This window comes from Psilocybe cubensis, chromosome 6 (assembly GCF_017499595.1).
Source record: "Psilocybe cubensis strain MGC-MH-2018 chromosome 6, whole genome shotgun sequence".
In the NCBI taxonomy this organism is placed as follows: Eukaryota; Fungi; Basidiomycota; class Agaricomycetes; order Agaricales; family Agrocybaceae; genus Psilocybe; species Psilocybe cubensis.
The window spans coordinates 1,571,135-1,584,431 of NC_063004.1; the positions used below are offsets into that span (position 1 = coordinate 1,571,135).

A 13,297-nucleotide genomic window follows, 5' to 3' on the forward strand; every position below is an offset into this window, starting at 1 on the left:
TGGTCCTCCGATTCCACAGGTCGACTTCCACAATGAAATCACGTACACTGGGATAGAACCAGATTGCAAGGAATATACCCGAAAAATATTTTATAAAAATTCGAAACAAATCTACTTGCTAATGACAAAAGTCCCTTCCTTATGTATGTAGGTCCTTAACTTTGTGTTCTCCACTCGTATTTCATCCCATTCATTAACTTACCAGCTCACGGAAGAGCGAGGAACAAAGGTAGCAACTTGGAGAAGTTGGGTGTACCAACACCTAAGTCAGACACAATAAGTATCTCACTGAAACACCAAAACAAAAGGGAGTACTGACCAGTGACGGGGTCCCATCCAGTGGTGCTAAAAGGTATGTCAGTAAAAGGGAAGTGATTTGATTCAAGGCACATACGCAGTGAATCCAGCAGTCCCTATCATTCGTGGTCAGTCTTTCCATTAAAAGTCATCTAATTCAACAAAACTCACCGCATCCCTGGTTACCTCCAGACGTGATATCGTTAAATGCGGAGGCAAAGGCAGAAGAGTAGATCTTCAGTGGTGTAAATTATCAATAGCTGTGGTGACTGCAAACCTGAAATCTACGTACCGAAGGGTTAATGAATCCGACAGGACCTTTTCCAGCTGCGAGACGGGCATCGTTGATAAGGGTGATCAGAGAGCCGACCACCGGCGAAGAAGCGGACGTTCCGAAGACAAGGCTGAATGTACCGTCGATACCGATGACATAGTTCGCTCTGTGATCGGGTCGGTACACCTAATTATATGCGCACTTTGTGGCCACTTACCCATTGGCAGAGAGATCAGGGAAGCCTCTGGACTTTCCAGTGCTGTTGAATACGGTAGAGGCAAACGGTGGCTTATGTTCTGTCAAAAAGTTGGTTACTGCTGTTTGCTGGTAGGACGGAATTCTAGGTACGTTGACAATGCTAAGCACATTTATTTCTAGAACCGATTATCTTCACTCACGCAAAGATGTTGGAGAAACCACCACCGGAGAAGATGACTTGCTCGCAGGCACCTTCAGGATCGTTGACAGTGCTTCCTGGATTGACTTGTGTAGCACCAACTGCGGTCACGAAGGGACAGGTGACCTTGATAGGGAATGTTATAGATATGAAGCACGGTAATAAAAACATCCACGTACTGGGAATCCAGGATTGAAGACAGTTCCTCCTCTGTTTACGGGTTGATCTGAACAGCAAATTATGAATTATTGTCACAGTATATATAAGTGGGTGTCACTCACGCTTAGTATTGAGGCAAACGCCGCCTCCACCAGCAACACCATCGTCACCACTACTGTAAAGGACAGTGGTTCCCAGCAAACCGAGCTAACGCAGAATAAATGAGAACATATTTGAAAAAGTGACAATGTAACAAGTGGCGTACCTTAGCATACTCGGTGCATTGGCGGTTAGCAAATGCGGGAGTGACAGAGACTTCGTCTTGGCCGTAGGACACTGAGACGACGAAAGGTGGTGCAACAATACCGCACGATTCCGGGCCTTTGAATCCACCTTTAGCAGGGTCGGGATATATTCCGTCCTACGTGCACATTAGATGATTGAAAATGGAAAAAGGTCGGGCTCAAATCGTACCTGTGTAGGGTCATCTCCACCTTCGAAGGTACAGAAAGAGCCGTCAACAGCATCAAGCCAGTTATCAAACCCAGCACCTATAGACGACTCGTATCAGCTTCAAACCTTTCATGGAGGTAGATACTTGAAATGACAAACCTTCAACGAGATCTCCGGTCTGGAGAAGTGTGATAGGTTGAGGGGCAGTAAGACCCATAGCGTACTCGAGGTCCAAATCACTTTCACCATTGAAATCAAAGCTTTGCTGAGTGGTTTGGACGACAGCTAAATTAAATGATTAGCCATTTATACTACGTCGCTTAATGATCAGTAAACTTACCCCCATCAATAAGAACATTGACAGGACGAACGCCGACGAGGCTTGGGGAGAAATTCCTAAAATCATCAGGATCAATTTGTCATTCCGGATAATCAAACATGACAGTCTTGCCTGAAGAAGAGATCAAGGTCTGGGCCCAAGAATGCCTGAGGAGTGAATTCCACTGTTCAAGATATTGTATGAGCATCTCTTGTGAATGGAAAGAAACTGGAAGCATATACCAATGCCGTAAGAGTTCTTCGCTGTTGCGACAGGGGTGTAATTGACGGCATACAGAGCGCGAAGGCAGTCGAGAGTGATGTTCTCATCGCAGTTCTCGAGAGAAGGAGTTATAGTGACGAGTTTATCAGACTTCTTGGGTCCGGTTCTAGCTGAGGGCATGCCTAGACCTCCTCCGCGTTTCCTTATGGCCAATGGAGATGGACGATGGTTGAATTGAACGGTAGGCCTGATTAAGTCGATGTGATCACGGATGTGGCCAGGGAGGGAGTAGTTGTGGCATCCTAAAATGTGGATATCAGTTGAAAAAAAAATGATGAATGGTCAAGATTTGACTGACCAAACTGCTCGTCACCCGATGGGTGAGTGTATACGTGATATTCTGTGTTCAAGAGTTCCTCAACCTCGGCGGTGGTAGCATCCATCGAGATCCATCCCTTGTTGGCAGAAAGACGTAGGCGATCTCGAGAGAACCCTGAGTCAACGAGCCACTTGGTGACGGCAGAGATTGTGTCGTCACTGGGTGCAAACAGATCTACAACCTCGGCGGGACTATAGTGTTTACCGAAGGTTGGTGACTCTGGGTGAGATACTGCCATCAGAAGCTCTTCGACACGGTGGAGATTCTGCTGGGTAAGCCCAAATCGCATAGGCAGAATCTTGTTTGCATCGAGTCGATGGGATAGCTCCCAGTCGACGGGCTCTGTAGCCCTCTTTTCGTGCACGAAGAGGGGTGCCCTCTTGGAGGGTGCTGCATACGCCACACCCGCAAGAGCTACGAGAACGGAGATGTTGAAGCGCATTGTATGACCTGCGTAGTGCACAAGCACAGCGAAGATCAATATTTGGATTGGTGAAAGCTTTATACCATCGACGGATAAGCCTCGTTCTAAGCACTGAATTGACGAGGCCGGTACATGGATACATGCCGCTCTCTTCCAGTACCGGGTTGAGAAAAATTAACAGCGTATCGCATGGGTGATAAAGACGATAAACCTATCAAAGAATACGACGAGGGAATTAGGGGTCGACATTAGAAACGAGCACGCGCCAATGAGCCTTTTCGTTCACTGCTTGGGAAGAAATTGGTATACTCCCAATTAAAATAGCTGTACTCTTGTAGAAGATCGTTATTCTTGGAAAACCTTTGCCAAAACCGGTATTAGTCACGTATTGTGATGCATGATGGTTGTATTAGAGTATGTACCTTCAGCATATTTATGGCCCGCAGCGCACAAGACCAAGTGGTCCCAAACGTGACAAACCATTGAAGCGATAAGAAAGCTCAGAAGGAGATGAACACATTTAAAAGCCTATAGCTGAGAGACGCCATGCAAAGATAACATCGAAGCATCTCGTCTCGGAGAATTAGAGAGCTTGTTCATGGTTGATTGGTCCTTGAATCAATAGCAAGTGTAAAATCAATGCCAATCAGCAATGCAAACAGTAGGTTCCGTAGTAGTAAAGTCTCAGCCTATCACTTCTTGAAGATAGAAGACCAAGGATGGCCTAAAATAAGGAGTACCGGAAGGTTACCGTCCCCAATTGGTGGTATTTTCGATTTACCATGGGAATATCATGACGCAGAAATAAACACGGAGCGCGGTGATAATGAATCCGTTATGCACTAGTAGCTGTGAGAAGAGCTCCACGGAAAACATTTACGATACGAGTAGCGCGACCGCGTTGCCCTTTGGTGGATCGTGAGGGCACTATGGGTTAAAAGGTTTGAATTTGGATGATGACTTTCGGGTGATGACGTTTAACGTTAAAGTTGAAGACGCCAGGTTATGGATATATCCGATCAGAATTATGTGTGAAACTAGCAGTATTTGGAGACGTGCGGAGCTCTCGGTGCATTGACGACAGTACTCGCGCTGAGTAAACGTTGAACGACGGCAGTGGAAAGACACAGTAGACAGCACTGCCACAATCTCGAATCACATCTGTGCCTGTCGGAGGCTGAAATTTAATCTCACAATCCCGGCAATGTCCGGAAGAAAAAAGAACTTTGACAAGCTGCCGACAAGAACCTCAAACATGGCTTTAATGGCTTGGGGTTAACGTCGACATCAGTCCCTTCCCTTATATTTCCGTCTTATTGAGTACAAGTATGACGAATACGCAGAAACTGAGCAAGTTCTGCTATAAAAATCTTCTCACGGCAACACCAGCGCAAGCACGAGGAGCTTGGAAAGATTTGGTGTACCGACACCTAGATTTCATTGGTCGATACATAGCCTAAAAAGATGAAAGTGCGTGCAGCATACCTGTAACGGGATCCCAGCCTGTCGTGCTAACGTAGAATTAATGGTTAGAAAAACCTTCATTGAAAAATCATGTATCATTCTCTTACGCAGTAAATCCGGGAGTGCCTGAATGGGTTGGCGTCTGAATAAGCCACTTGAAACCCTTTATAACGAGTTACTCACCGCATCCCCTATTTCCACCTGAGGTGATATCATTGAATGCAGGTTTAAATAGTGGGTTGTATATCTGCATATTATAGGTTAATGGAAGACCAGGTTTCAGACGTTAAGAAAACTCGCTAGTGGATTCAAGAAACCGACTGGGCGCTTGCCTATAGCGAGGCGAGCGTCATTGACAAGAGTGAATATAGACCCAACCACTGGAGAGGAGGCTGACGTCCCGAAAACAAGGCTAAAGTTTCCATCGATACCTTAAGTGGAGAATGGGGCTCGCATCGGACAACACAAGAAAGTAACAGGAGCATCACTGACCAATGACGTAGTTGGCCCTGGGTCAAATTTCACCTGATTTCAGCAACAGGTTGACATTTGTAAGTGAAGGAAATTACCCATTGGCGGAGATGTCAGGGAATGCTCGAGCCTTGTTATACAATCAGCGGATGGCATACAATATGCTTAGAATTTATCAGACCCACATTACCAGTATTGTTGAACTCTCCGTTGGTGAAAGGGGGTGGATGGTTCTTCAAAAACGACTTGACCGCATCAGCTTGGAAGGAAGGAAGTCTAGAGCATTTTAGTGCAGCGATGATTTAATCTGAGACAAAACTTACGGGAATATATTAGAAAAGCCGCCCCCAGAGAATATGACCTGTTCACAAGCCCCCTCGGGATCGTTGACAGTGGATCCAGGGTTTACTTGAGTAGCTCCGACTGCGGTAACAAAGGGACAGGATGCCTATGACTCATAAAAATACAGATGCTTTTAGTGGATTGAAAGACTTACAGGAAAGCCTGGATTGAAGACTGTGCCATTATTTTTCACAGGTTGGTCTATAAATAGATGCGTCGTTAACTCCTTGAGCTACAAGTTGACTTGTGGGTATACGTACGTTGGGCATTGAGACAAACTCCCCCGTTTCCGGCGACACCGTTATCGCCACTGCTATGAAACACTGTAGTGCCCATAAGCCCGAGCTACGTATCGATGCATAAGTGTATTAGTTAAATTTAGCTATACAACGGAAGCATACCTTCGCGTATTCAGAACATTGCCTGTTTGCAAAAGCAGATGTCACAGTGGACTCGTCCTGAAGATAAGAGACAGACACAGTATGGGGAGGCGCAACAATGCCACATGATTCGGGCCCTGGAATGGTATCCTATAAGACCTTTGATTCGCACTCAAAGATGGAAAGCTTGCCAGTAAACCCTCCGGGAAGAGTATCAGGGTAGATTCCATCCTGAATAAATTAGCTATAGTTCATATTTTAAAAAGGTAGGGAAGCAAAATTTACTTGTTCAGGATCATCACCTCCTTCGAATGTACAGAAGGACCCGTCAACAGCATCAAGCCAATTGTCAAAACCGGCGCCTAAGTTGGCATGTCAATTTATTGATTTCATAGAAAATTATTGTAATTTGACCAACCTTCAACAAGATCTCCAGTCTGCAAAAGTGTAATTGGCTGAGGATTTGTTAAAGACATGGCATATTCAAGATCGAGGTCGCTTTCCCCATTAACGTCAAAATCTTGTTCAGTGGTTTGAACGACAGCTCCATCGATCAACACAGGGATGGGGCGGGTGCCGACTTGGCTGGGCGAAAAGTTGCTAACATTAAAGAAATCTATTCGGTTATGTTTTCCAAAGGAGAAGATCTGATGACAAACCCGAAAAATAGATCGAGATCTTTTTCTAGGAAAGATTGAGGTGTGAATTCAACTGAAGGTATTGGAGTCGATGTCAGTACTTTTCCATTGAGGAATCGGAAGCAATATAACTACCTATACCATAGCTGTTCTTCTTTGTTGCAACTGGCTTATATTTAATGGAATACAGTGCCCTCAAACAATCTGGTGTGATAAATTTATCGCAGTTTTCCAGAGAGGGAGTGATCGCGACCGCCTTGCTAGCTTTCTTGGGACCAGTGAAGATTGATGGCGCGCCCAGGTTTGGTCCAGAACGCCTCTGCAGGACGTTGGCAGTGGGACGATGATTGAAATGGACGGTGGGCTTTATCAAATCGATGTGTCCTTTAACATGAGCAGGAACGGAATAACTATGGCAGCCTTTGAACCGGAAAATATTCTGGTGTCAGTCGAGGTCCGGATATCTAACAGGACAGTTCCAATATGTAGCTCACCAATTTGTTCGTCGCCAGAGGGGTGGGTATAGACGTGGTACTCAGTCTGGAGAAGCTCTTCAGCTTCAGCTGTGGTAACGTTGAGATGTATCCATCCTTTGTTGGATGAGAGACGCAAACGGTCTCTGGAAATGCCAGATTCAGTTAACCACCGTGTCACTGTCGCAATTGACTCGGCACTGGGCGCAAAGAGGTCCACCACCTCAGCAGGCGTGTAATGTTGTCCATACAATGGTGATTCAGGATGAGATACTTGCATCAACAGCTCCTCTAAGCGATGCATATTTTGCTGTGCCAGGCCAAAACGCATAGGTAGGATTCTGTGGGGTTCAAGACGGCGGGCACGAGTCCATTCAAGAGGCTCGGCTGCTCGTCGTTCATGGACGACATGAGAGCGAGGAGAGGGCACCGCAATGGCACACGCCGCAAACAAAAGGGCTGAAAATGCGGTGACACGCATTCCACAGGCAGAGGAAGAAAACTTCGTTTCTAAGAAAGAACGAAGTTATTGCCGATGCTTGTTTTAAATGAATCCTCTGACAATTATAATCATTCCATTTACTTTGTGTGTCCTTTATCGTATGGCACGCCTATGGTAGCCGCGTTTGGTACAGAGATATATCTGTGAACCCCAGACGGCTGCGCGCCGGGGTCTGACAGCTCGAGGAAGCCAAAATACAGATAACAAGGTGTGCTGCTTGTGACCACATTGAAGTACGCGGGTATCTTCAATGGCTGCAAGTACAAATATTTGGTGAGTATTGCAACGATGAAATGAACATACCGCACAAACTGTCTATGAGTTACAATTGCATGGGTATAATTAAACTCTGGAGGTGATAACTAGACCATTAGTATTGTGTCCATGTGGTATGCCTAGGAACATGCGCATAGCCGTTCGTCAGCACATTCTCCTGGTAGACACAGGTGGGATTACATGCTTACCCCGTATCAATTAGTGTGAGCAAACCAACAGAAATTACACACGAAGTCAACCTGTATCTCACAGAACGAGCGATAAATTTAGCGAACGGCATGACTTGACGCTGGGGGCCGTTATCCAGCTGGAGTAAGGGCCGCAAGAGAATTTGCGCCAGTGTTAGATCGACTGCGCTTTGCGCTTTCTAGAAAAGCTATATTCGAGAACGCGATGACACCGTGCCACACCGTTTCATTTTCTTGGTCAAACTCTACAATTGTCTAGATTGAAAATGAGAACATCTTCAGCGCCAATGGCGACCAGTTCATCCATCACTGTGGCAGCCTTCTTCTTTTCCACCATGCTGCTCACAGCGACCCAGTTTTCTTCTTCCAGAGGGCTAACAGTCGGAGCTCTTCGTCCTGGGGTGATTTGAAGAGCGGCAGTGAGATTGTCACGGGAGATGTTGTATTGACAGATAACATATTTTGCCGCAGCGATCACACCAGAGATTCGTCTCGTGATAAGGTCGATGAGATTCTTCAAGTGTGGGTGTTTAGGGGTAGATGACCGGATAAGAACAGCTTCTGTATCGAGTACAGTGGCTATCGCGTGAAGGCCGGCGGCCCTCATTGTATCGCCAGACTCTAAACAAAGGGTAAGCCACGTCAAAATTTGAGAAGAGGAAAAATACGGACCGACAAGATCAACTGATTGAAGATAAATAACGATAGTTAGACAAAGTAACTTGAGTAACGATCCCAACGTACCGATCCCATCCGCTAGCCCAAGAGCGCAAGCAGCTTCAACACTTCCTCCTACATATTCAATTTTTGTCCTCTGATCACCCTGGAGATTTAGGCGGTCGTCGATCTCCTTGAAATATTGTTCCGAAAGGACGTTGAAGCTCGTAACCACTCTTTTACCCGCAAGATCTTCAACAGTTTTAATTGACCCCGCCTCCGGGACCTGAACCTGTAGTGAACATTTTCCGAATCCAAGTCGTAGCTCCTCAACGACCAAGTCCTGCATTTCTGCCTCGAGAATAACATCGTGCCCTGTGATTCCGAGATCAACGTTTCCTTTGCCAACGAAAGAAGGGATATCTGATGCTGGAAGGAAGACACTTGGGCATGCTTATTAGATAAAATATGGCCAGAAGTGGGACGCGGACTCACAGAGCGATGTTGTGATTCAAAGAAACGCAGACATCTAATCGGTTGGGTCTTCGGAATTGGATATCAGCGCCTGTAATCTATTGTAAGGTCATCGCGTCTAAGTTTATTACACAATTGAGCATACCGGCCAAAAGAGACAGGCATTTTTCGTGTAGTCTTCCTATTCAACCCATTGATTGATGTCCGGACACAGCACATGCCTCAACAAAGGTGTCGCACCTTTCTTTGGGATCGCAAAAAGCAATCGACCATCGAGGGATTCAGCGTCTGATTCAGACAGAAGGTTTAGAAGGAGTTTCAAGTAAGCATAGTAAATTGCTCACTCATTAATGACATTTCCTCGACAGCCTCCTCCCGTTGATGCACAGAGGTATCCCGAAGGTGAAGAGAACGCAATGGAAGTTGGTTGTGACTTATCTCGGCGCGCGTTCGGGGTACTATTAAATTTTGCCGAAATCAGATCGCGCCCGGACCGAAGTTGAGTGGCTGTACACTTCCTCCTCACCAATTACAGTCTCGGACGACATTGAAGTTGTTTCTCAGTGCAGCGTTCAAAACGGGGTTCTTGTTTTCAATTTTTCCAACTCTACGGATTCTTATATCTGTTTTCATCGCTTCTTTCCGGAAATTGCGGAATAATGATGAAAAGCCTTCTTGGGTTCAACATTTCGCCATTGGAACCATCTTGAGCGTGGATCATGTAAGTAACTTGTGTCAGGTGGTTCACAATGGTTCTCCCTGGGTCGGTATTCTAAAGGAATTGGATTGCCATATCCAGACTACGGATAAGAAGGAGAGCTAAAAAAGTTCCAAAATAGGCATGTCTAGCGGTGAAAATCTCGAGGTTTTCTAGGGTTGTTTGATGTGGCATTCACTTTAAAATCTGGACATGACTTCAACCCCTGGGTTCAGAATGCACAAGTCAATGATATGGCCTACCTGATACCTCAGAGGCCGACAGTCATTGAAATCCCTTCTTCTATTAGTATGGTCCTTTCATTTTACCTCATCAGTGGTGCATCTATTACCTTACTACCACATCGGACCAAGCCTTCACTTGAGTAATTTCACTGGCCTGCTTCCTCACGAGAAGGAAAAGAATTCACTCCTCTCTATTCGTGGAGCTGCACCCTTCTAGACTTCTCTGGAAAGACCAACTGGTACCACTTTCCTGCCCGGAATTTGCCACACATGTTCCCATATTTAAGCGCCCAGAGGGATGGTTCATATAGCTTGCTGCCACGTCGACCCTTTTCCTCGTCCTTCTTGGATCTTATGTTCGATAATCCATACCAATCTCCCTGGAGAGGCTCTATTGTTATGGCACCTAGTGGACGTTACCTGGACCAAGCCCCAAGGCAGGGAAGAGCATCCTTACGACTGTCGACAGGCTCTTCTACCAGCGAAGAACTACCACCTGACAGGGACATTATGGAGGGTCTCGTCGATACACCTCTTAGTCCTATATCTGTTCCGGACATAGATTCTGACCAGGAGGAAATTCAAGTCACGGATTGCAGTTTCATTGGTTCTTACAGTTGGCTAAAGGGTGACTCTCCTGCCATACTTGTTCCAGGTCAGCATATCCTGTAATAACTTTATATTATCATTGATTCACACTATCACCTCATCTTCAGGGTCGCCACCGCTTTGGCAAAACAGACCTGTTCCTTACACGATTCCTCCGGACACGGGTGTTCAGTATGTTGATCAAAATGGATTTCGAATGCCAAAACAAATCCTTCTACCGCTCATAGAGGCAGTTAACAAAGTCAAGAAGATGGAGTTCGATTGGAGTTCTGTCGATTTCGTAACAGACAGGAACAATCTCCGTAAAATTACCCGATGGGTTGGACGAGGAGACGTTCGCGATTTCCGGATCGATTTACAGCTTGCTGGGAACAAGACTGTGTTGATGAACCGATGGGAGAAACGCACTCGTGAAGTGTTCAGTGGACGTACTTACGGTTTCAGTTTTGAGAAGGCCTCCACTAGTCACACGCCGGAATGCAAGGATAGTGTGGGTCACCATCGAATAATTGCGTATGTAAGTGGATGGTTACTCATCAATACACTTGTATCGCAAAATTCATGAGACCTTTTTCAGGACCTAAATGGACTAAAAATGGTCGTTAGATTCGAAGTCGATGCCGCTATCCCACCTCCCGCAAAATACCCCCGGAGAAGTATTTCCAGTATAGACGAATTGACAGCGTCGATAAACAAAATCGCCTTGTCTCGTGCTAGTTCACAGTCAGGAAAGCTACAAATATACGAAGGGGGAAGCCAAGTATCTTCGACAGCCGTCGTCGAGCTCACCACACGATCACAGAATAATATAAAATTAAATGGGTTCGACTGGAAGGAGGCATATCCACAGCTCTTTTTCTCTCAAACCGCCCATCATTTTCTTGCCATTCATAACCGTGGGCGTTTTGTCGACATTCAGAAACGTAAACTATCTTCGGACGAGCTCCAAGCTGTCCAGGAAGATTCTCAAGTTGAATTAAAGAAGGTTAGGAGGGCTCTGGATTTGATCAAGCAGGTCGTCATCGAGAATGGACTCGAGGGCCGCATAAGCTTGGTGTGCCGCGGGGGCGAGATGAAAGTATACAAGAGGATTAGCGATGACAGTTGCCTTCCGGAAAACGCGTTCAAATTATTTGAGGCTTGATTTGCCGTACTTGTCTGTCATCACTTTGACCGACATGGGATGTGTATCTGCGGATGACCTTAGGACGACCTGATGGTGTGGAAGATCCCTTTACAGGAAATCGAGCATAGGGTTTGAAAAGTATTTGAATGACCTTCTGTGAAAGTGGATACGAGTTTTTCATGTTGTAGTCACGTTGGAGCCACATATGAAATCATCTTTATGTTTGGATAACATCGAGTGTTGAAAGGACTCCACACGGTCGAGGTTATTAGTTGCCTCGCCACATCGCCCTTGGGTTTAAATCACAACACTCACATAACAGGATCCATTTTACAGTCTTCAAAATTCTGAACGACTTGCCTACAAGAACATGACAGGAAGAACGAGGGAGGAAGAAAAACAACAGTCCAGCGAGCCATATCGAGAAGGTCATAACAAACAAGAGACAACAAACTCATTTAGCCCAATTGCAACATCGACAGCGACAGCGACAAGTCCTGCTTTTCCTGAACTTCACTTTGAATATCGATACCTTTATATCTTCTTATATGCTTTATTCCTGCTCGTGTGCAATGTCATTATACCATGTGTTTTGTTCTACCCGCTCATTGGTCGTGCGTCCCAAACCTGTGATGCAATCTAGTTTTATTTTACTGACCTTCTACGCATATCTTCTCCCTAGTCACCAACCTAACGAGAAAAGCGGTTATTGGAATATCATCAGCAGCACTGGGAATTTCTTCCTGCTTTGATTCACCTGCTCGCCTATATCGACGTACGTGGCCACTTCAATACCCTATTCCACCATTTTTTCATTCCACTTTCGTCTCGAATAGTTGTTCGTTACCGTCGCGATTATGGCCCTCTTGGAGACGATGTCTGGTGGCACCTTGATTTTTCAATGTGGATATATACGATCGCCCTACTCATTTTTGCCATCCCACTTGCAATCGCCCCGGCCATACCCCTATTGTGCGCAGTTCCCGTCTAACTTTCTCAAATAATCCAAAACGCCTTATTCTCAATTTGGTCTACAGTAACTTCTTTTTGATGTCAACAGTCATGCTTGTCGGTCCACTTGGCTTTATATTTTTCATCTCGCTATTCCGGCCCAAGTTGCCCTTCCGTTGTTCCTCTGATCCCGCTGGGGTAAAAATGAAACCCGCGGTTTTTTACGTCATGGAAGATGTCGCTTCCGTGGATTTCAAGCACGGAAGGCAGTTTAGGAGAGATTTACACCAACGGTATGTGTCCCCCTTACAGCTAAGTAATTCTTGTATCTTCATGCCTTTCTGGACACTAGGTGGAATTCATCCCCTCCATTTCAGAAACTAATGATGAATCTTACTATATACTGGACGATATCGGCCGTCATATATTGTGGGGTTACTGCTGCTGTATCTTGGGCAACCCCCTTGGAATTCGCATTTGCATGGACGCTCGGACAACTCTTTGTATGGGCCCGTCTAAGTGCCCTGGGGTGCCGGGTGTTATCGAAGCGGGGCCTGCGAAAAGAAAGGGAGTGGTGGGCCAGGCAAATGGAACATCAAAAGGACCTACAACGTTCTGTGGAATTGAAGGAAAATACCTTTGCCGAACGACATGTATAAATGTTTGTACCTGATTCATCTTTAGCGATACTTCACTTACCCAAAATATCAGGGCTCCTATCTTCAGCTAGTACTATGTAATGATGCATCTATCATACATTCGTTTTCCCAATGGAATTAATTCGAATTGAACAAGAGTATACATGATTTCCTCACAAAGCGCTCGCAATGTCGAATTCGACTACAAGAGGGTGACTAACAAAATAATCACACGGCGTCTC

At 45.6% G+C, this 13,297-nt stretch overlaps 5 protein-coding genes across 5 annotated transcripts; 2 read left to right on the forward strand and 3 right to left on the reverse strand.

The window, feature by feature from the left end:
• Positions 1-206: 206 nt before the first annotated feature.
• On the reverse strand, positions 207-2,942 carry JR316_0006990 (Aorsin; the record flags this gene model as incomplete). The annotated part of the gene is made up of 16 exons (XM_047892735.1): positions 207-262; positions 320-345; positions 395-413; positions 469-532; positions 590-737; positions 789-911; positions 970-1,094; positions 1,148-1,194; positions 1,250-1,334; positions 1,393-1,548; positions 1,602-1,678; positions 1,740-1,865; positions 1,921-1,976; positions 2,032-2,083; positions 2,142-2,423; positions 2,480-2,942. The coding sequence occupies 16 exons, from the start codon at positions 2,940-2,942 to the stop codon at positions 207-209; spliced, it is 1,905 nt and encodes a 634-aa protein (XP_047748017.1).
• A 1,356-nt stretch (positions 2,943-4,298) lies between these two features.
• JR316_0006991 (Aorsin) lies at positions 4,299-7,173 on the reverse strand (the record flags this gene model as incomplete). Its single annotated transcript, XM_047892736.1, has 17 exons — positions 4,299-4,354; positions 4,410-4,435; positions 4,496-4,514; positions 4,572-4,635; positions 4,710-4,819; positions 4,881-4,897; positions 4,958-4,989; positions 5,045-5,135; positions 5,183-5,307; positions 5,356-5,402; positions 5,462-5,546; positions 5,603-5,731; positions 5,867-5,943; positions 6,000-6,166; positions 6,241-6,292; positions 6,355-6,639; positions 6,714-7,173. 17 exons carry the CDS (start codon positions 7,171-7,173, stop codon positions 4,299-4,301), a joined length of 1,842 nt encoding a protein of 613 aa, XP_047748018.1.
• A 723-nt stretch (positions 7,174-7,896) lies between these two features.
• On the reverse strand, positions 7,897-8,954 carry JR316_0006992 (ATP phosphoribosyltransferase; the record flags this gene model as incomplete). Its single annotated transcript, XM_047892737.1, has 3 exons — positions 7,897-8,279; positions 8,403-8,758; positions 8,935-8,954. 3 exons carry the CDS (start codon positions 8,952-8,954, stop codon positions 7,897-7,899), a joined length of 759 nt encoding a protein of 252 aa, XP_047748019.1.
• Positions 8,955-10,085: 1,131 nt separating this feature from the next.
• Positions 10,086-11,484, forward strand: JR316_0006993 (uncharacterized protein; the record flags this gene model as incomplete). The annotated part of the gene is made up of 3 exons (XM_047892738.1): positions 10,086-10,386; positions 10,448-10,857; positions 10,918-11,484. The coding sequence occupies 3 exons, from the start codon at positions 10,086-10,088 to the stop codon at positions 11,482-11,484; spliced, it is 1,278 nt and encodes a 425-aa protein (XP_047748020.1).
• Positions 11,485-12,645: 1,161 nt separating this feature from the next.
• On the forward strand, positions 12,646-13,157 carry JR316_0006994 (uncharacterized protein; the record flags this gene model as incomplete). Its single annotated transcript, XM_047892739.1, has 4 exons — positions 12,646-12,710; positions 12,770-12,991; positions 13,047-13,078; positions 13,129-13,157. The coding sequence occupies 4 exons, from the start codon at positions 12,646-12,648 to the stop codon at positions 13,155-13,157; spliced, it is 348 nt and encodes a 115-aa protein (XP_047748021.1).
• Positions 13,158-13,297: the final 140 nt, after the last annotated feature.